At 44.1% G+C, this 23,021-nt stretch overlaps 1 protein-coding gene across 2 annotated transcripts in view; it reads left to right on the plus strand.

The window, feature by feature from the left end:
- CD247 (CD247 molecule) overlaps positions 1–20,884 on the plus strand; it is a 212,933-nt gene extending 192,049 nt beyond the window's left edge. Inside the window, exons 7-8 of one of the 2 annotated variants that reach the window (XM_040339079.1) lie at positions 12,386–12,430; positions 20,437–20,884. In XM_040339079.1, coding sequence (XP_040195013.1) covers positions 12,386–12,430; positions 20,437–20,499 — 108 coding nt within the window. In that variant the 3' untranslated portion in view covers positions 20,500–20,884. The remainder of the gene's footprint in view (positions 1–12,385; positions 12,431–20,436) is intronic. The other variant, XM_040339080.1, reaches the window with a different exon arrangement.
- Positions 20,885–23,021: the final 2,137 nt, after the last annotated feature.

The raw sequence follows: 23,021 nt of genomic DNA on the forward strand, positions 1-23,021 counted from the left end.
CATAGGATGACTGAGAAATTATATCATGAATTACACGAGATGGGACAGTAATGATAATTCATGTATTGCAGGATATCTTGAAATATTACAAGTTGTTAATTCTGACCACAACAGGTCAACAGGCGAGTGTCTCCTTCAATGTGGAACATAGACTGTTGAGATGTTAATCGCCTCCAGCTACCTGGCTGTAGTGAGGAAAGCTTGCTGTGATTGCATTCTATTGTGCTAATTAAATCTGCCTCTCAAGAACCTTTCATTGTGTGAAGTCTATTGATGATAAGATGTGGAATGTGACTTGGCACCCTCTAAAGGTCAGACATCTGTGTATTGTGTATCAGGTGAGAACAGCTTGTCGCGGAGTCAGAACGTCTGGGTAATGATTAGTAATTCGCTCATCTGAGTGAGTGAGAAACTTATATAGACATCTGTGTATTGTGTATCAGGTGAGAACAGCTTGTCGCAGTCAGAACGTCTGGGTAATGATTAGTAATTAGCTCATCTGAGTGAGTGAGAAACTTATATAGCGCAACACATTCAAACTGAATCGCCTCTGGGCGCTTGGTACCCATTCCCTGGGCTTTCAGAAGAGATGGGTTTTGATCTTTCTTCTGAAGGCCAAGTGGTTTGCCTCCAGCAGGATGCTGGTTGGTAGAGCGTTCCATAATCTGGGTCTTTGGACTGCAAATCTCCATTCTCCTTTGAACTTGTATCTGGCTTTGGGTATCTGGAGTAGATTTTGGCTGGTGGTTCGCCGAACGCGATCTGAGTTGTGAGTTTTTAGTTTTTCGCATAGATATTGGGGGGCATTTCCTTGCACACATTTATGTGTTAGACAGAGTGCCTTGAAAGTGATTCTGTCTTTTACTAGCAACCAGTGGAGGCATCTGAATGTCATTATCTAACGGAATGTGTATTGAAGTTCCTTGTGTCATGTTGTGGGTGGAGTTGGGTCCATATTTGGTTTCTAACTGTATATAACAAGCTGAGTTTACCATTAAAATGTTCATTCGTTTGGAACCAGAGAACAGAGCTTGTGTCTCGTTATTCTGGGAAAATCCATATGGATCGTGTCTGCTGGATTGTGGAGTGTCGAGGAGCTGTCGTGGGTTGGTGGAATGGAATATCGTAAACAGTGTTAACCCCTGACCGTTACAGTCCTGATATCAACTTCCTACATAACCCTGAACGGCAGCACTCAGACTGGGAGAAGGAAGAGTCTGAACAGCCAATTAAGCCCTTCTGCAGTTCACAAGTACTGACAAGAGGGTAGAGAAGAGTGATGAGTGACCAGTGTGCTGGTGACCCAATGACTGCTGACAGTGTTTTCTTGACCCAACTGCGCTGCTGCTGCTGCAGTGGAGGCCAGAGACCCGGTTTTGCCATCCCACAGGGAACGCCTGCATCGCAGTGCAAGCTAATGAGAATTTCAGAGCCTTTGGCTAGTAAAACATTTCACATGTGTGCATATCAACCCTGTATTTTGCTGCTAGGCAGGATTTTGAGTTTTAAATTAAAAATAGCTTTAACCTCATTAGGTTTAAAAAAATGTCACGCTCCCCTATGTTTCTAATTTTTTTTAATCAGGAACAAAAACAAATCTAATAGTAAAACTACATAAATAAATGGAAAACAAAATAAAATAGTGAAGCATTGGTGGACCAGAATGTAAAAATCCCCATTGAAAAGATTTGCTAATGGCTCACCTTTGTTCCATTCCTCCGCTTTGCATTGGCCGGGGCTCTATACACAGCGAGCAGGAAAACCTGCCTTGTGATCACATACTACAGGATTTCTTGTTATAAAAAGAAAACAGAGGTACAGCTAAAAGCTGATGTATGCCCCAGAGCAAAAGACACAACATTGCACCCCTGCTATTATATTTTTAGAAACCGGGATCACGGGAGATCACAGGACAGCCTAAGGCATGGCAGCATATTATGTGTGTACAAGGCCGAGGAGAACAATACAAACTTCATTATTCTAGCACAAGCTGAGCGGACGGCAATCCTAATCAAGACATGCCGTGTCACGTTCCCGGGTCATTTCTACCCTCGCCAAATTATTCATGGAGGTTACGGGAAATAAAAAATTTGGGTTCAACAATCAAAAGAACAATCTACATTTATTGTATTTTTAGGTCTAGCAACAAGGAATATTCATATACATACCGTACGCTTTTTGCGATTCGGTACTGCGCCGCTTTAACCGACAATTGCGCGGTCGTGCGACGTGCCTCCCAAACAAAATTGGCGTCCTTTTTTCCCCACAAATAGAGCTTTCTTTTGGTGGTATTTGCTTACCTCTGCGGTTTTTATTTTTTGCGCTATAAACAAAAATAGAACGACAATTAAAAAAATAAAAACACTGGCCCAGATTCACGTAGATAGGCGTAAATATAAGCGGGCGTAGCGTAGCGTAGCGTAGTTCCGCTACGCCGCCACAACTTAGAGAGGCAAGTGCTGTATTCGCAAAGCAATTGCGTCTAAAGTTACGGCGGCATAGCGCAAATGTGCCGGCGTAAGCGTGCCTAAATCAAATGAGGAGCAGGGGGGCGTGTTTTATGTAAACTAAGCATGACCCCACGTAAATGACGCTTTTTTCGAACGGCGCATGCGTGCGCATGCTCAGTATCACGTCAAATTTTCAAATTAAATTACGCCTGCTCAATGCCTAGACGACGTGAACGTAACTTACGTAAAGCCCTATTCGCGAACGTTTTACATAAACGACGGAAAATTCGACGCTGTCCCTACGTCAATACTTAACATTGCGTATGCCTCACTATAGCAGGGGTAATTTTTACGCCGGTCCGACGCCTTACGCAAACGACGCATTTAGATACGCCGGGTGCACGTACTTTCGTGGATCAGGGTATCTACCTAATTTGCATATTCTACGCGTAAATCTACGGAAGCGCCACGTAGCGGCCAGCGTAAATATGCAATTAAGATACGACGGCGTAAGAGACTTACGTCAGTCGTATCTAAGCACAAATCCGGCGTATCTTGCTTTCTGGATACAGAAAAAAGATACGCCGGCGCATCCTAGAAGTTACGCGGCGTATCAATAGATACGCCGACGTAACGTCTTTGTGGATCTGGCCCACTATTTTTTACTTTTTGCTATAATAAATATCCCCAAAAAATATATACATTTTTTTTTCTCAGTTTAGGCCGATACGTATTCTTCTACATAGTTTTGGTAAAAAAAAAAAAAAAACGCAATAAGCGTTTATTGATTAGTTTGCGCAAAAGTTATAGCGTTTATAAAATAATGGATAGTTTTTTATGCCATTTTTATTAATTAATTTTTTTTTTTACTACTAATGGCAGCGATCAGCGATTTTTGTCGGGACTGCGACATTGTGGCGGACACATCAGACACTTGACACATTTTTGGGACCATTGTCATTTTCACAGCGAAAAGTGCTATAAAAATGCACTGATTACTGTGAAAATGACAATGGCAGTGAAGGGGTTAACCACTAGGGGGTGCTGTAGGGGTTTAAGTGTGACCTCATGTGTGTTTCTTACTGTGTGGGGGCAGGGCTGGACGTGTGACGTCAGTGATCGTCGTTCCCTATGCCAGGGAACAGACGATCACTGACACTGCCACAGAGAAGAACGGGGAAGGTTTGTTTACACTCACCTCTTCCCGTTCTTCAGCTCCTATGACCTGATCGCGGGACACCGGCGCCGATCAGGTCCGCGGGTCCCGCAGGCGCGGTCACGGAGCTTCAGACCCACGGCTGGGTTCTTAAAGAGGACATACCTGTACGCCCTTGTGCCCAGCCGTGCCATTCTGTCAACGTATATCGTGGTTAAGTGGTTAAATGAATGATAAGAATGTATTTTTTGTAGACGGGATGTTTGAGACACAACTTACACCGATCTAAATCTAAAAATACTAATTTTATTACATAACTATAGTTGGTTAACCGCTTCAGCCCAGAAGATTTTACCCCCTTCCTGACCAGAGCACTTTTTACAATTTGGCACTGCGTCGCTTTAACCGAAAATTGAGCGGTGGTGCGATGTTGTACTCAAACAAAATTGGCGTCCTTTTTTCCCCACAAATAGAGCTTTCTTTTGGTGATATTTGATCACCTCTACGTTTTTAAATTTTTTTTGATACACGACGGTGTATCTCTTTGTATCTATGTGTCTGATTCCTAGAATCAGTTACGCATTGATACGGCGTAGATCCGACAGGTGTAAGTCACTTACACCGTCGGATCTTAGATGTAATTCTACACTGGCCGCTAGGTGGCGTTTACGTTGATTTCTCATTTGACTATGCAAACGAGCCTGATACGCCGATTCCCGAACGATTTCGCGCCGCCTCGTCATCGTTTACGTCGTTTACGTAAGCGTAAGGTTACCCCTGCTATATGAGCGGCGCTGTACCGTTGGAATTGCTGCAGGATTTGGCTGATAGCGGTGCGGTATTAACCCCCAAAGCTTGGGATATTTATTTTATAACCTAACCCTGCTTTATACTTCTCCACAACTTTATCCCTGACCTGTCTGGTGTGTCCCTTGGCCTTCATAAAGCTGTTTATTCACTTTGCTCACCCTCTCTAGGTGGACTCTATTTACTAATTAGGTGATTTTTGAAGCCAATTAGTTACACAAGATTGTAGTTAAGGGTATCAGAGGGGGGGGGGGGGGTGGCAGAATACAAATGCACGCCACACTTTTTACATATTTATTTGTAATAAATGTTGAAAACTATTTATCATTTTCCTTCCACTTCACAATTAAAATGGGGGGTATGAATACTTTTTCAAGGCACTGTACATTTACTTATCCCAGATTCAGCTTTAACCGTCCCCTTTAAGAGCCGCCAAAGGGCGCACCCGCTGCACAACGGGGGACCCGATGTGTGTGGCTGATAGGCGTGATCGCGTGCACGAGAGCCAGCCACACAAATCCCTGTTCTGTCAGGGGAGAGGGGACCTATAGTTGTTTCTAAGTAGGAACAACGATAGGTCTCCTCCCCTAGTTAGTCACATCCTCATACAGTTAGAACACACTGAGGGAACACATTTAACCCATTGATCGCCCCCTAGTATTTACCCCTTCCCTACCAGTGACATTTGCACAGTAATCAGTCCATATTTATAGCACTGATGATTGTATAAATGTCAATGGTGCGAAAAATGTGTCAAAAGTGTCCGATCTGTCAGTTGCAATGTTACAGTACCGCTAAAAATCACAGATCACTGCCATTACTAGTAAAAAATAAATAAATAAAAATGCCATAAATCTTTACCATCGTTTGTCGACGCAATAACTTTAGCGCAAACCAATCAATATACGCTTCTTGCGATTTTTTTTTTTTTTTACCAAAAATTTGTAGAAGAATATATATGCCAATGCCTAAACTGATGAAGAAATTCGTTTTTTTTAACCACTTAAGACCCGGACCTTTAGGCAGGTAAAGGCCAGTTTTTGCGATTCGGCACTGCGTCGCTTTAACTGACAATTGCGCGGTCGTACGACGTGGTTCCCAAACAAAATTGGCGTCCTTTTTGTCCCCACAAATAGAGCTTTCTTTTGGTGGTATTTGATCACCTCTGCGGTTTTTAACAAAAATAGAGCGACAATTTTGAAAACAAATGCAATATTTTTTACTTTTTGCTATAATAAATATTATATTATTTTGCTATAATAAATATTTTTTTTCATGACTGCGACATTATGGCGGACACATCGGACAATTATGACACATTTTTGGGACCATTCTCATTTTCACAGCAAAAAATGCATTAAAAATGCATTGTTTACTGTGAAAATGACAATTGCAGTTTGGGACTTAACCACAAGGGGGCGCTGAAGGGGTTAAGTGTGACCTCATCTGTGTTTCTAACTGTAGGGGGCGGGGCTGGACATGTGACGTCATTGATTGTGGTTCCTTATATTAGGGAACACACGATCAATGACAACGACACAGTGAAGAACGGGGAAGCTGTGTTTACACACAGCTCTCCCCATTCTTCAGCTCCGGGGACCGATCGCGGGACTCCAGCGGCGATCATGGTCATGGCTGGGCACTTAAAGAGGATGTACAGGTACGTGCTTGTGCCCAGCCGTGCCATTCTGCCGATGTATCTCTGCAGGAGGTGGTCCTGAAGTGGTTAAAAAATTGGGGGCATAGTTATAGCAAAAAGTTAAAAATATTATTATTTTTTCAAAATTGACAATTGTTTTGGATTAGAGCGCAAAAAATTAAAACCGCAGAGGTAATCATTTACCACCAAAGGAAAGCTCTATTTGTGGGAAAAAAAGGACGCACATTTTGTCTGGGTACAACATCGCACGATTGCGCAATTACCAGTTAAAGTGATGCAGTGCTAAATTGTAAAAAGTGCTCTGGTCAGGAAGGGGGTAAAATCTTCCGGGGGTGAAGTGGATAAAAAAACAGCAATAAATAAAATAGAAAATAGTACTTTTCTTTGATACAGAAAAAAAAAAAAAAAAACACTAAAAAGCAACAACAAAAAAAAAAGTCTACCCCCTTGTAAAAATGATTATTGCTATTGGAGTATTGTCATGGTAATCCGCAACCTGTAATTTTCCAGAGCAATGGTGAGGAAAATCTCTCGGGGAATAAAACACGGTTCGCCTTGAGAATGGAGTTGAAAGCAATCTGTCTGCTAATGGGGGTTTCGGGGTTCCATATGGACAGAGAACACTAGTTGCAAGCCAAATGAATGTTCTCAAGAACCTGGAAGATTGCGGGTTTGCCGTCATCTGCTGCATGAACCTCACAGCGGAGAATAGCAAAATATCTATTGGAGTGAAAATTGTTTATTGAGTCAAGTAAAATAAAAATGTATTATATTACGTTTTTGGAGAGGTCTGCTTGGCAATGATTGGTTTCTACAAGAAGGAAAAGAGGGGAAGTCCACTGGTTTCCATTGAAAGCAGACGTTCCCCCCTCCCCACCCACCTGTTGTCACCCCCCCCCCCCTTAACTATTGGGAACTTTTTTGGTTTTATTTTTTAACCACTTAAGCCCCGGACCAATATGCAGCGAAATGCCCAGAGGTGTTTTTACAATTTGGCACTGCGCTGCTTTAACTGGTAATTGCGCGGTCATGAAATGTTGTACCGAAACAAAATTGGCGTCCTTTTCTTCCCACAAATAGAGCTTTCTTTTGGTGGTATTTGATCACCTCTGCGGTTTTTATTTTTTGCGCTATAAACAAAAATATAGCGACAATTTTGAAAAAAATGCAATATTTTTTACTTTTTTCTATAATAAATATCCCCCAAAAATATATAAAAAAAAAATTGTATTCCTCAGTTTAGGCCGATACGTATTCTTCTACCTATTTTTGGTAAAAAAAAAAATCGCAATAAGCGTTTATCGGTTGGTTTGCGCAAAATTTATAGCGTTTACAAAATAGGGGATCGTTTTATTGCATTTTTATTATTATTTTATTTTTGTTTACTACTAATGGCGGCGATCAGCGATTTTTTTCGTGACTGCGACATTATGGCGGACACTTCGGACAATTTTGACACATTTTTGGGACCATTGTCATTTTCACAGCAAAGAATGCATTTAAATTGCATTGTTTATTGTGAAAATGACAGTTGCAGTTTGGGAGTTAACCACAGGGGGTGCTGTAGGAGTTAGGGTTCACTTTGTGTGTGTTTACAACTGTAGGGGGGTGTGGCTGTAGGTCTGACGTCATCGATCGAGTCTCCCTATAAAAGGGATCACTCGATCGATACGCCGCCACAGTGAAGCACGGGGAAGCCGTGTTTACATACGGCTCTCCCCATTCTTCAGCTCCGGGGAGCGATCGCGAGGGGGTGGCTAGAAACGAATAGCCGCGCCCTCCTCCCCGACGATTTCCGACCGCCGCATGTACCGGGGGGGGGGGTCCCGATCGGACCCCCGACCCACGTCTAGGCAGCGACGTGCGGGCGTTAAGTGGTTAAAAACCCTTTAAAAACCCTCCTCATATTTTCTGGATTCTCACCTAAGTATTGCTCCGAAGCCCCCTGATGTACCCTGGTCACACATGCCAGGCGGTCTCGGGGCACAAACAAATCTCTGTGCTGGTGCTCCTGCATGCAATCGCGCGTGGTCTGTGGCGATCGGGTTCCCCCGCTGTGCAGCAGGCGCCACTCGCGTGCCCTCTGGTGGCTCTCCTGGGCAAAGCTGTATATGTAGGGGATTTCGTCCAGGAGAGCCATTCTGCCACCGTATATCTGCGTGAGCCAGTTGGGAACCGGTTTAAAGAGGAAGTAAACCCTGATGGGATTACCGCCCCCCTCTCTTCTGCCGTCCCTCTATCACCATAGATGGATTCATGCATTGCATGAATCCATCTATGGTCGCCACTGCCACCCCCTATTCAGGTGCCCGGCCCCTTTTCGGGCGCTGGGCACCTGAATTACAGCGGCGGGGTATTTTTTGGAAGCACCTGATTAGAGCCATAGGCTCTAATAGGCGCTCAAAAAGGTGAACAGCGGTCGCCATGCTGGGGGATGCACACTGGCAGCAATTGATGGGCACAGTAGCGGCAATTGATGGGCACAGTAGCGACAATTTATAGGTACAGTGGCTGCGTTTGATAGGTACAGTGGCTGCGTTTGATGGGTAGTGGCATCAATTGATGAGCACAGTGGCTGTGGTTGATGGGCACAGTGGCTGCATTTTTGATGGGCACAGTGGCTGCATTTTTGATGGGCACAGTGGCTGCATTTTTGATGGGCACAGTGGCTGCGTTTGATGGGCACAGTGGCTGCGTTTGATGGGCACAGTGGCTGCGTTTAACCACTTCCTTACTGGGCACGTATACCGCTTCCTGACCAGGTGAAATTTCAGCTTCTGGCACTGCGTCGCTTTAACTGACAATTGCGCGGTCGTGCGACGTGGCTTCCAAACAAAATTGGCGTCCTTTTTTCCCCACAAATAGAGCTTTCTTTTGGTGGTATTTGATCATCTCTGCGGTTTTAATTTTTTGTGCTATAAACAAAAAAAAGCGCCAATTTTGAAAAAAAGTCAATATTTTTTACTTGTTACTATAATAAATAGCCCATTTTTTTTTTTTTTTTTTTAACATTTTTTTTCTCAGTTTAGGCCGATACGTATTCTTCTACATATTTTTGGTAAAAAAAAATCGCAATAAGCGACTGGTTTGCGCAAAAGTTATAGCGCTTACAAAATAGGGGACAGAATTATTATTCATTTTTATAAGGAATGCGGCGGGCACGCGCGCGCCCTCCAGTGGCCTGGAAGAGCGGAGGACGCATACATGCGTCCTGTCAGAGATTTAGAACCACCCCGCGGCCGCACATATTCGTACGGCCGTCAGGAAGTGGTTAATGGGCACAGTGGCTACGATTGATGGGCACAGTGGCTGCGTTTGATGGGCACAGTGGCTGCGTTTGATGGGCACAGTGGCTGCGTTTGATGGGCACAGTGGCTACAATTGAGTTTGTTTACGCCCCCTCCCCCAAAAAATTTGAGCACCAGCCGCCACTAGAAAGGACATCTGTCTATTCCCCTTATACCTGGTCGGTCTGCGTATCTATGCTCTCAGATGCTTTGGCCGTATATATATATTTATAAGAAGAGAACAGACCGAGTCCCGAGCATTGCTCTCCAATGTCTGGCTGACACCAGACACACATCCAAGACATTTATTGCAATGTACAACTATCTGGGGAAGGAGAGGAACTCGGAATAATAAAACCACTAAAGTGACAAGTGAGGAAAAGATTATCGCAGCATTTACCTCCTCTGTAGCCCTCTTGGTGAGACAGGCCGAGGAATATTATGTGCGGCAGACGCTGCTTTAAAAAAATAAAAATAAAAGGCTCAGAACCTCCAAGCAGCAAAAGAGACCCGATCACCTCCGATCGCAATAGCGTATATTGATTGGTTTGCGCAAAAGTAATAGGGGTAGATCCACGTACAACGGCGCATTATTACGCCGGGCGTAGCCTATCTAAGATACACTACGCCGCCGTAACTTACCTTTTTTTTCCCAGAATCCTCAAAGAATTTGCGCCGTAAGTTACGGCGGCATCGTGTATCTTTGGCGGCGTAATGGCGCGGCATTCAAATCTCTGTGATGGGGGCGTGTTTTATGTAAATACGTTGTGACCCGACGTAAACAAAATTTTTTTTTTTAACTGCGCATGTGCCGTCCGTGGGGGTATCCCAGTGCGCATGCTCGAAATTAACCCGGAACAAGCCAATGCCAAGGACGGTGACGTCATTCTATGCAAATCCCTATTGGCGAACGACTTACGCAAACAACGTAAAAAAATCAAATTTCTACGCGGGATCGACGGCCATACTTAACATTGAGTACGCCACCATATAGCAGCTTTAACTATACGCCGGAAAAAGCCGAACGCAAACGACGTAAAAAATTGCACCGGCCGGACGTACGTTTGTGGATCGCCGTCACTAGCTAATTTGCATACTCGACGCGGAATTCGACGGGAACTCCACCTAGCGGCCGCCGAAAAATTGCATCTTAGATCCGAAGACGTACTAAGACGTACGCCTGTCGGATTGACCGAAATGCTGTCGTATCTTGTTTTGTCGATAGAAAACAAAGATACAACGCTGGAAATTTTAAATTACGCCGGCGTATCAATAGATACGCCGGCGTAATTCTTTTGTGGATCTTCCCTATAGCGTCTACATAATAGGGAATAGATTTATGGCATTTTTATTATTATTATTTATTTTTACTAGCAATAGCGGTGATCTGCGATTTTTAGCGGGACTGCTACATTGCAGCGGACAGATCGGACACTTTTAACACTTATTTGGGACCATTGACATTTATACAGCGATCAGTGCTATAAAAATGCACCGATTACTGTATAAATGTCACTGGCAGGGGAGGTGTTAAAGTGGTTGTAAACCCTTACAACACACTTTATGTTACAGGTAAGCCTATAATAAGGCTTACCTGTAGCTACCCTGGATATTTCCTAAATCTACGGCTTATATCCCCTGTATTTGCATGTGCCGATCTAATCGGCACATGCGCACTGAAGCAATGGCACGTACGTGCCGTTGCTTTTAGTGACTGTGCCGTTACCAGTGGGTCCCGTGTGCATGCGTCGGAGTGACGTCATCGCGGCTCCAGCCAATTACAGCGCCGGAAGTAACTCCGGGATGACATGCCGCCAGCCGGTGCTGTGCTGGGCACCGCAGCGGGGGCATCGATTCCGGGTGAGTATTACATAATGAGCTAGTATGCTATGCATACTAGCTCATTATGCCTTTGTCTTGCAGGTGTTAGATTTTTTTATTTATTTTTTGAAAATTGGGTTTACAACCACTTTAACACTAGAGGCGATGAAGGGGTTAAATGTTCCCTAGGGAGGTGTTTCTAACTGTGGGTGGAGGAGAATGACTGGAGGAGGAGAGAGATCGCTGTTCCTGATCACTAGGAACAGCAGACCTCTCTCTCCTCCCCTGTCAGAACGGGGATCTGTTTGTTTACATACACAGATCCCCAGGTGAAAATAAAGGATAAAGGGCCAGATTCTCAGATACGCCGTCGTATCTCTCAGAGTATCTATGCGACTGATTCATAGAATCAGTTACGCATAGATAGCCCTAAGATCCGACAGGTGTAATTGTTTTACACTGTCGGATCTTAGGATGCAGTACCTCGGCCGCCGCTGGGGGGAGTTTGCGTCGTATTCCAGCGTCGGGAATGCAAATGAGGATTTACGGCGATCCACAAAGTTTTTTCCCGTCGTCGCTAGTAATTTTTTCCCGTTGCAAATTTACACCTGCTTTAACATGGCTTAACTTTAGTCGAGCCATGTTAAAGTATGGCCGTCGTTCCCGGGTCGAATTTCAATTTTTTTTTGTTTTGGCGTAAGACGTCCGGGAATACGAATGGACCCTACGCGCGTCGCCGTTCGAAAAAAATGACGTCACTGCGCGCAAAGCACGGCGGGAATTTCAAGACGGAGCATGCGCAGTACGTCCGGCGCGGGAGCGCGCCTAATTTAAATGGTACACGCCCCATTTGAATTGGGCGGGCTTGCGCCGGACGACATTTTACGTTACACCGCCGCAAGTTTCCAGGTAAGTGCTTTGAGGATCGGGCACTTACACTGAAAACTTACACTGAAAGCGGCGGTGTAACGTAAACGGGTTACGTTACACGGCCGCAATTTTTTGTGAATCTGGCCCAAAAATCTTAAAAAAATAAATAAAACAAATGCAGCCATCCCATCTAAGAATTGGTAAACTGCAATACATCAAATAGTTTTTAGGTTTAATAGTGTTATGATGACAGATACACTTTTATCACAATGATCTTGGATCTGGGGGTCATGGGGGGGCAATGTGATAATTATTGTCTCTTGTTTTGTTTTAGCAGCAACCGAGGAAAAAGGGGAAAGGAAACGAGATGCTCTACCAGGTAACAGACTACATTTATACATGAAAAGCCTCCTTCCTTTACTAACAGGGCGATCGGTCAGAGCTGTATATACTGCATGGCGCATCAGCTCCATACAGTATTCAGCACTGTGTTCAAGCAGCAGGGTGGGGACTTTCAATACAAGGCTTCCTCTGATTGGCTTAGGTAAGAGATCACAACTTAATCTGCCTGTCCACCTCAGCCAATTAGAGGAAGCCTTGCATTCATTCTGAAAAACACAAATGTCTGAGGAAGTCCCTGTCCCACTGTGGGAACGCAGTGCTGTATACTGCAGTCAAATGTATCAGTTCACACTACAACGTGTTGCAGGAAAGATGCATTCTGTGTGTGGTTCCTGCACATGCTGCCCTTGTGAGATGCACGCAGGTTCCATTAATTGTTAAGGGCACTCCAAACACGGCACAAATGCGAACGCACTACTTTTTGAATGTTCCTGTACGTTTGTCAGCCCTTTGAAATGAATGGGCTATTGTAACCGTAAAGCACAGGACCACACAGGCATTGTAGTTTGAACCCGCCCTTAGAGCAGAACTAAAGTTTGTGACAGCAGAAATTTAAAAAGAAAAGTGGAGGGAGAGATGGGGAGGAGAGAGAGATGGGGAGGAGAGAGAGAGGGGGAGGAGAGAGAGAGAGAGAGAGAGAGAGAGAGAGAGAGAGAGAGAGAGAGAGAGAGGGGGAGGAGAGAGAGGGGGAGGAGAGAGAGAGAGAGAGGGGGAGGAGAGAGAGAGAGAGAGAGAGAGAGAGGGGGAGGAGAGAGAGAGAGAGAGAGAGAGAGAGAGAGAGGGGGAGGAGAGAGAGAGAGAGAGGGGGAGGAGAGAGAGAGAGAGAGGGAGGAGAGAGAGAGAGAGAGAGAGAGGGGGAGGAGAGAGAGAGAGAGAGCGAGGGGGAGGAGAGAGAGCGAGGGGGAGGAGAGAGAGAGAGGGGGAGAGAGAGAGAGAGGGGGGAGAGAGAGAGAGAGAGGGGGAGAGAGAGAGAGAGAGAGGGGGGGAGAGAGAGGGGGGAGGGGGAAGAGAGAGAGAGGGGGGAGGGGAGAGAGAGGGGAGAGGGGAAGAGATAGAGAGGGAGGGGGAGAGAGAGAGGAAGAGGGAGGGAAAGGGGGGAGAGAGAGGAAGAGGGAGGGAAAGGGGGATAGGAGAGGGGAGAGGGAGAGAGCGAGCGAGAAAGGGGAGAGAGAGAGCGAGAGAGGCGGAGAGAGAGAGCGAGAGAGGGGGAGAGAGAGAGGTGAGAGAGGGGGAGAAAGAGAGGCGAGAGAGAGAAGAGAAAGAGGGAAAAGAGAGAGAGCGAGAGAGAAAAGAGAAAGGGGGAAAAGAGAGAGAGGGAGCAAGTGGGAGGGGGGAGAGAGAGAGAGAGAGAGAGAGAGAGAGGGAGGATGGAAAGGGGAAAGAGAGGGGGAGAGAGAAAGAGAGAGGGGGAGGGGAGAGAGGGGGGAGGGGAGAGAGGGGGGAGGGGAGAGAGAGGGAAACAAAGGGAAACAAAGGAAAATAAAGACAAATCTGAGCAAAAGGGGGAGAGAGAAAATGACACGGCACTAAAACTCATATGCCGCGTACACACGACCGTTTTTCATGACGAGAAAATGCCATTTTTAAATTGGTCATTAAAAACGATCGTGTGTAGACTCCAGAGCATTTTTCTCGATGTGAAAAATGGCCATTAAAAATGTAGAACCTGCTCTATTTTTTCTCGTTGTTTTTCACGGCGTGAAAAACGGTCGTGTGTACGCTTTAACGACGGGGAAAAAAATGCCCATGCTCAGAAGCAGGTTATGAGAAGGGTAATTTGCATAATCAGCACAAAGGGTGTCGCCAATTGAATAGAACTTCCCCTTTATAGTGCCGTCGTACGTGTTGTACGTCACCGCGCTTTGCTCAAGCATTTTTTTTTCACGATTGTGTGTATGCAAGGCAGGCTTTGACAAGAATCACGTTGAGAAAAACTTGATGAATGTGTATCAAAAGTAAGTGGAAATATGAAGTTGCTGCTCAAATCTATAAAGTGAACATACACAATAAGCAAATAAAAGAAAAAAAGCGATGAGCGCAACCTCTAAAGAAGTGCCTGTGCTAAAAGGATGAACTAACACAATAAATAACAAAACACTTAAAAAGTGACCAAGTGCATAAGTGTAAACCTGTAAGAGAGTAAAATACCCTAAATAAATCAAAAAGGATAATGTGAAATCCAATAACTGTACCAAAAAATGATGACAACGATAGGTGAGCATATACTGAAACAAATCAGTGGATAAATTCAATAAGGCGAATAACACAATATAAAAAGTCCTTGATTCAATGAACTTTTCGTGAATGAACAATCCTAAATGTTCCAAAACGTGGTCTTCCTTATATATGGGCTCACAGAGCGCTTACCTCACCGACCAGAAAAGAAGAGCCTTATAGCTGTATTATCTAGCATATAGTGCCACGTACGATCGTTTTCCACCGTTTCCTCGAGGACAGCAACTAGGGAGATGCTAGCAACAGTTTCCGGTGACTCAAGGTATGCTCATGCGGATAAAGAAAAGAAAAAGGGCCTCTCATTGTGAAGATGTAAAAAAATAAGGAATTTATTGAAAAGCACAAATGCGCGCTTACATGCAGGGTGAACGAACGGGAAAAATACAGACGTGTAGACGAGGATGACGTCCCTTCCGGTCACACGCAATATTCCTGACACGTTGCGTCACTCCACGTGACTTCATCAGAGGAATCTGATTGGATGTGAGAGCTTTTCTTATATATGCTCAAAACGGAAGTGTCTCGTGGCCATTTTGACAGAGCACATGTCTCTAGTCATGGTGGCGGCCATTTTGTTGGTAGGATATTAATGGATAATGAGAAAAGAGGGGGTAGCTATGCAATTGCATAGATGGGACTTTGAGTGAAGCACATGTCTGCGCTTCCATCCCTGGTACGAATGTAGAACAAGGGAATTGGGACTTTGAATGAGGTTCAAGACAGAGTGGGAATGCATGGAAGGAAAACATGTTTATTGACATGCAAAACAAGGTGTGATATACTCTCAGGTTCGCAGGGGCTGAGCATGTAGACATAACAATAAAGGACAATAGAGATACATAATAATGTCAACCCGGAACTTCATGACATATGGGTTTGCATATGAACCATGGACACAGGGACATACAATGCCATCAATGATTAATACAATATAGTATGAAAAACAAAAAACACAGCTTCCCATGAGTGAGGGAGATGGATACACCAATTTCCTTAGATGACACAGTGCGATTAAAAGACATAAGGTAAAAGTTGTAGATGGGAAGCTGTGTTTTTTGTTTTTCATACTATATTGTATTAATCATTGATGGCATTGTATGTCCCTGTGTCCATGGTTCATATGCAAACCCATATGTCATGAAGTTCCGGGTTGACATTATTATGTATCTCTATTGTCCTTTATTGTTATGTCTACATGCTCAGCCCCTGCGAACCTGAGAGTATATCACACCTTGTTTTGCATGTCAATAAACATGTTTTCCTTCCATGCATTCCCACTCTGTCTTGAACCTCATTCAAAGTCCCAATTCCCTTGTTCTACATTCGTACCAGGGATGGAAGCGCAGACATGTGCTTCACTCAAAGTCCCATCTATGCAATTGCATAGCTACCCCCTCTTTTCTCTACTATATCTACCAGGGATGGAGGTTCTCTGACTGAGCTGACAGCATTCCCCTGCCAGCCATGTGGGAAGTCCCAGCTCCCCTTTGTGCCCATGTAGCTTAACTGTGGAGCTGTCTGCATTTAACCATTTTATTTTTGTCCATCAGACCTGACACGATGCGGCGCATTAGGCTGATCGGGTTTGATGCTGTGCATTGGCCGCCAGCCTCGGCACTCTGTCACACACCCGGAAGCTGTGATGCGCTCTGAACGTCTCCCTCCTGCCCCCCCTCCCGCCCTCTGGACGGGGGGGACCTTGGGGCACTGGGCGGCGTAAACAGCGCATCAACGTCACGCTCACCTGGTCCGCGTCTGACGTCATCCTGACGTCAGGACGCCGATCGCGGGGATTCCATCTTGCCGGCCACAGCTGATGGGGATCACCTATTTCGGGTGCGGACTCCTCCCGCCCCGTCATTAGGCCCTCCCAGCCTAGATCCGGCTAGCGTGACGTTGGTGTGCGCCTCTGATCAGCCGCACGCTGGGACCATGGGGTATTTATAGGCTGCGTTCACAGCCTGTCTTATCATCCATGGGATTATGCCACACCACTGAGGGACTCCTAAACGGGTTGTTCCACACCCAGGTAAAAACCTTTTTGCTAGTTTGGCTTGTCACTACCAGACTTACAGTCTGGTATATGCTGTCTCACCCTATCTCCATATATATTTATATATAGATCCCTGGCAGTTTCCCTCCGATGACCACCTGTTTGGCTCCATACCCCTGTTTGTGGCCATTTGTCCACCTGAAATTTTCCAGCCCTGCATCCCGGCTGCTCCTGGCGCAGTCACCCCAGCTTCCGGGACTGACACCCCCGCCGTGGCAACGGCTCAGCATTATGCTCTCTCCCTTGATCAACACCATTCTTTAGGTACGTAAAACTAGGACCACTTATCATGTTCCCCTTTTTATGCTCAAGTCACTGTAGATTAATACACTATCTAATCCTCCAGATTTGGAAGCATCAGCCCCTGATGAGTGCATTCAGCACGAAACGCGTCGGGCCATTCAAGGATGCTACCCCACTCCATATCTGAGCTACCAGCCACTACCATCTACAACTTTTACCTTATGTCTTTTAATCGCACTGTGTCATCTAAGGAAATTGGTGTATCCATCTCCCTCACTCATGGGAAGCTGTGTTTTTTGTTTTTCATACTATATTGTATTAATCATTGATGGCATTGTATGTCCCTGTGTCCATGGTTCATATGCAAACCCATATGTCATGAAGTTCCGGGTTGACATTATTATGTATCTCTATTGTCCTTTATTGTTATGTCTACATGCTCAGCCCCTGCGAACCTGAGAGTATATCACACCTTGTTTTGCATGTCAATAAACATGTTTTCCTTCCATGCATTCCCACTCTGTCTTGAACCTCATTCAAAGTCCCAATTCCCTTGTTCTACATTAATGGATAATGACGGCCATAATTCCGAAGTTCACTACACCATGTGTCTTCACTTCTACGGGGGCCATTTTTTTGTGGACCAACACATACAAATAGCTGTGACAGGCGCTCAAATAGAACACCTGCACTAATAAAGCAAAAAGATATGCATATATACACGCTTGATGGATAAAATTGTATAAAATACATAAAATGTCATTAATAAAATTAAATAGATAAAAATAGATAAATGGGTACCGGAAATGACTTCAAACCTTACATCAGAAATATAATGGAATGTATACATATAAAATATAAAATGTATACTTAAATCTCAAAAAAGACTGACATAGTCAACTCCGTGATCCCAAACATAAAACCTTACTAATAATTACTTAAAAAACAATTCAGGTCGAACTCCACATTGAGTCCATCAGGTACTAAAGTATGGAGGGAATGGATCCATTTTGATTCTTTTTGACTAATGGATCTCACCACATGATATTCTGAATATGTTCCTTAATTCCTTGATTCCTTAATTTCCCCAAACATAATGTCAGCAAGCACTTTGCACAGGTCCACAACAAGGATCCTGCACATCTAACCTTTTGGGGGATAGATAGGCATAACAAACCCTGGAGGGGAGCAAAAAAAATTATCTCTGGACAGCCAGACTCTGAACAAATTGTAGCCTTTAATAAAAGGACAGCACTACAAGTCACAGCAAAATGAAATAAAAACCTGACTGCTGACGCGTTTCGCACTGAAACTAGTGCTTAGTCATAGCAGCAAACCCTGTAGGGGGGCACGTGTGGTGAGATCCATTAGTCAGTCAAAAAGAATCAAAGTGGATCCATTCCCTCCATACTTTAGTACCTGATGGACTCAATGTGGAGTTCGACCTGAATTGTTTTTTAAGTAATTATTAGTAAGGTTTTATGTTTGGGATCACGGAGTTGACTATGTCAGTCTTTTTTGAGATTTATGTATACATTTTATATTTTATATGTATACATTCCATTATATTTCTGATGTATGGTTTGAAGTCATTTCTGGTACCCATTTATCTATTTAATTTTATTAATGAAATTTTATGTATTTCATACAATTTTATCCTTCCAGCGTGTATATATGCATATGTTTTTGCTTTATTAGTGCAGGCGTTCTATTTGAGCGCCTGTCAAAGCCATTTGTATGTGTTGGTCCACAAAAAAATGGCCGCCGTAGAAGTGAAGACACATGGTGTAGTGAAGTTCGGAATGTTGGCCGTCATTATCTGTTAATATCCTACCATCAAAATGGCCACCACCATGACTAGAGACATGTGCTCTGTCAAAATGGCCGCCGAGACACTTTAGATTTTGAGCATATATAAGCAAAGCGCTCACATCCAATCAGATTCCTCTGATGAAGTCACGTGGAGTGACGCAACGCGTCAGGAATATTGCGTGTGACCGGAAGTGACGTCATCCTCGTCTACACACGGGTTTTATCTGTATTTTGCCCGTTCTTTCACCCTGCATGTAAGCGCACATTTGTGCTTTTCAATAAATTCCTAATTTTTTACATCTTCACGATGAGAGGCCCTTTTCTTTTCTTTATCCCCATGAGCATACCTTGAGTCACAGGAACCTGTTGCTAGCATCTCCCTACTTGCTGTCCTCGAGGAAACGGTGGAAAACGATTGTACGTGGCACTGTATGCTGGATAATACAGCTATAAGGCTCTTCTTTTCTGGTCGGTGAGGTAAGCGCTCTGTGAGACCATATATAAGGAAGACCACGTTTTGGAACATTTAGGATTGTTCATTCACGAAAAGTTCATTGAATCAAGGACTTTTTATATTGTGTTATTCGCCTTATTGGATTTATCCACTGATTTGTTTCAGTATATGCTTACCTTACCTATTGTCATATTTTTTTGGTACAGTTATTGGATTTCACATTATCCTTATTGATTTATTTAGGGTATTTTACTCTCTTACAGGTTTACACTTATGCACTTGGTCACTTTTTAAGTGTTTTGTTATTTATTGTGTTAGTTCATCCTTTTAGCACAGGCACTTCTTTAGAGGTTGCGCTCATCGCTTTTTTCTTTTAAACTGCTGGCACCGTTTAAATCCTGTATCAGGGGCGGACTGACCATTCGGGCACTGCCCATCAGGGTTGCCAGCCTCAGTAAAATCACGAACAGTATGTAAAAATCTGTGTTTTAAAAAAAAAATTATTATAGCTGCCCCGCCTCTTCAGTACCTTTTCAGTGTGTGTATGTATACTGTGTGTATGTATACTGTGTGTGTGTGTAGTATGTATACTGTGTGTATACTGTGTGTGTGTATTCTGTGTGTGTGTGTGTGTATGTATCCTGTGTGTGTATGTATACTGTGTGTATGTATACTGTGTGTGTGTGTATACTGTGTGTGTGTATGTATGTATACTGTGTGTATGTATACTGTGTGTGTGTATTCTGTGTGTGTGTATGTATGTATGTATGTATGTATGTATACTGTGTGTGTGTGTGTGTGTATACTGTGTGTGTGTATACTGTGTGTGTGTATACTGTGTGTATGTATACTGTGTATGTATACTGTGTATGTATTCTGTGTGTGTGTATTCTGTGTGTGTGTATTCTGTATGTGTGTATACTGTGTGGCCCCATAATCTATTGCCTGGGGGCCCCATAATCTCCTGTTGCCCAGGGGGCCCCATAATTTCCTGTTGCCCAGGGGGCCCCATAATCTCCTGTTGCCCGGGGGCCCCATGAGTTGTCAGTCCGCCCCTGTCCTGTATAATAATAATAATACAGAGATGGAGAGATAAAGATAGATACGAGATGGACGGCAGCGGTGACGGGTTCTGTAGCCACCAACATTGGGGAGATTCATTGGTTTCCTTCTGTTTCGATTTCAGGGGTTAAATACCGGCCGTAGAGAAACGTATGACGCCCTTCAGATGAAGAAGCTCCAACACTGAGGACGGGTGGAGTGATTGAGAAATCTGGATCAACTAAGAAAAAAAAAAAAAAAAAAATGCATTTCAAACCATTTTTTTTCTTTTTATACTATTTTTAATTTTATTTTTTAAGAGAGAAATGGGTAATTTAAGGTCTTTATTATTTACACGCTGTAAGGAACGGACGCATTCTCCTGTAGTAACTGACACGGCGAGGGGCAATCGTGACTCTCTATAGAAGCAGCAAAGGTCACGTTGCTTGGCTGTAGAGATCGGTTATGTCTCGATGACGACTATGGCACACGGGGTTGCCATGACAACCCTGACATCAGGTTCATTCTATAAGTAATATCGTAAAAACGTTTAAAAGGGACCAGTCGTGGCTGAGCTATGCAAAAAAAAAAAATGGAACATTCCTGTGTTATATGAACAATGATGACTTTATGAAGGGTTTATCCTTTCCCCTTCATTTAGCTTGACTGTGCTATGACTTGACTAGGTCTTATGGTGGCCACACACGCTTATTTGATTTCAATCGAAAATGATCGAATTGGTTAACAGTCCAATAGCTATACCTTTCCTTCTGATTGATATAGGCCGGATGCCAATAAATGGAGTCGCTCGGTCAGGGTGGAAAATGATTGTCCTGCATCAATCCACAGCATGGAGAGACTTTGGTTGTGAATTCAATCATAGTTTGATTTGTTAGATCGTGAGACTGAATGGTGGAGATGCAATCAATAACGCACGATTATCCCCTTCCCTGCCCTATGGCATATTGATCAATTGGCTTGTTGACTATAGATCGATAATTTCTATCAGGAGAGATCAATCAGAAAGAAAATCTATTTACTGAGGCGTGTATGGCGGCCATTAATCATTGGGTTAGAGGACATCTTAGGTTTCTCTCCTGCCGACCGTCTAACACAGGGATCCTCAAACTGCGGCCCTCCAGCTGTTGTAGAACTACACGTCCCATGAGGCATTGTAACACACAGACATTCACAGACATGACTAGGCATGATGGGAATTGTAGTTCCTGAACAACTGGAGGGCCGTAGTTTGAAGACCCATGGTCTAACACAGTGGTCTCCAAACTGCGGCCCAAAGGCCGGATGCGGCCCTTTGCTTGCCTTTATCTGGCCCTTGGAGCACTATCTCTCCCAATGATATGAGACACTATTCTGCCATCTGACACCGACAATGGAGCACCATTTCTCCCACTGACACCACTAATGGGGCACTATTCCTCCCTATGATACCCGCAATGGGGCACTATTCCTCCCTATGATACCAGCAATGGGGCTCTATTCCTCCCTATGATACCAGCAATGGGGCACTATTCCTCCCTATAATACCAGCAATGGGGCACTATTCCTCCCTATGATACCAGCAACGGGGCTCTATTCCTCCCTATGATACCAGCCATGGGGCACTATTCCACCCCCCTAATACCGGATGTTTACTCCCACTGATGCCAGGAAAATGTTCACTCCCACTGGCCAAAGTCTTGGCCCTCCAAGAGTCTGAAGGACAATAAACCGGCCCTTTGTTTAGAATGTTTGGAGACCCCTGGTCTAACATAACAAGACCCCATAGGCATTCACAATCCCCTTAAATATGGTGCTGGAAAGTGTGATGCACACTCTTGAGCAGGGATCCTCAAACTACGGCCCTACAGCTGTTGCGGAACTACACATCCCATGAGGCATTGCAAAACTCTGACATTCACAGACATGACTAGGCATGATGGGAATTGTAGTTCCTGAACAACTGGAGGGCCGTAGTTTGAAGACCCATGCTCTTGAGCAAGGAGACAACATCTGTTCTAAGCATGAGGTCAGGCAGATTGAATGGGCAGTAACAGCCAGACCCTTCCCTTTATGGATCCTAGATCAAAAATAGGCAAGAAAGTAAAGCCAACAAAAAGGGCAATACACGTTGTCTACCAGGTGATTTTTTTGTTTTGTTTTGCAATTATAACTAGCTCTTTTTTTTTTTGTGAGTTTGGCAAAGGATTATTACTTTATTTTCTGTAAATATATATATTTATGGAAGAGCCCTGGGGCCATCTTAATTGTTTTTTTATAGAATTCTGAGTTTGAACGTGCGAATTCTGAGTTTGAACGTGCGAATTCTGAGTTTTAGGCTCCATTCACACCTCCGCGTCAAGATACTCCGCGTACGCGGCGTATTTTGCCGCGAGTTTGTAACTTTTTTTTTTTTACAAAGCCTTGCCATTGCTTTGTATGGCCGAATGCCAATGCCGCCTGAAAAAAGGGCCCGGGACTTTTTTTCAGGCGGCAGGCGTACGGCGTCTATGAGATGTGAACCATCTCCATAGACAGCAATGGAAATTCTCCCCTCTAGCGGCACAAGCGTCCGGCGTCGGGCTTTTGTCGCCTAGATGTGAATGGGCTCTCAAAGTCAGAATTCTGAGATTCAAAGTCAGAATTCTGAGATTCAAAGTCAGAATATATTTCTATTTTCTTGTTATATAAAACTTTAATATTTTTCCTGTTTTTATTTTTATTATTCTTAGA

Source organism: Rana temporaria, chromosome 2 (genome assembly GCF_905171775.1).
Source record: "Rana temporaria chromosome 2, aRanTem1.1, whole genome shotgun sequence".
In the NCBI taxonomy this organism is placed as follows: domain Eukaryota; kingdom Metazoa; phylum Chordata; class Amphibia; order Anura; family Ranidae; genus Rana; species Rana temporaria.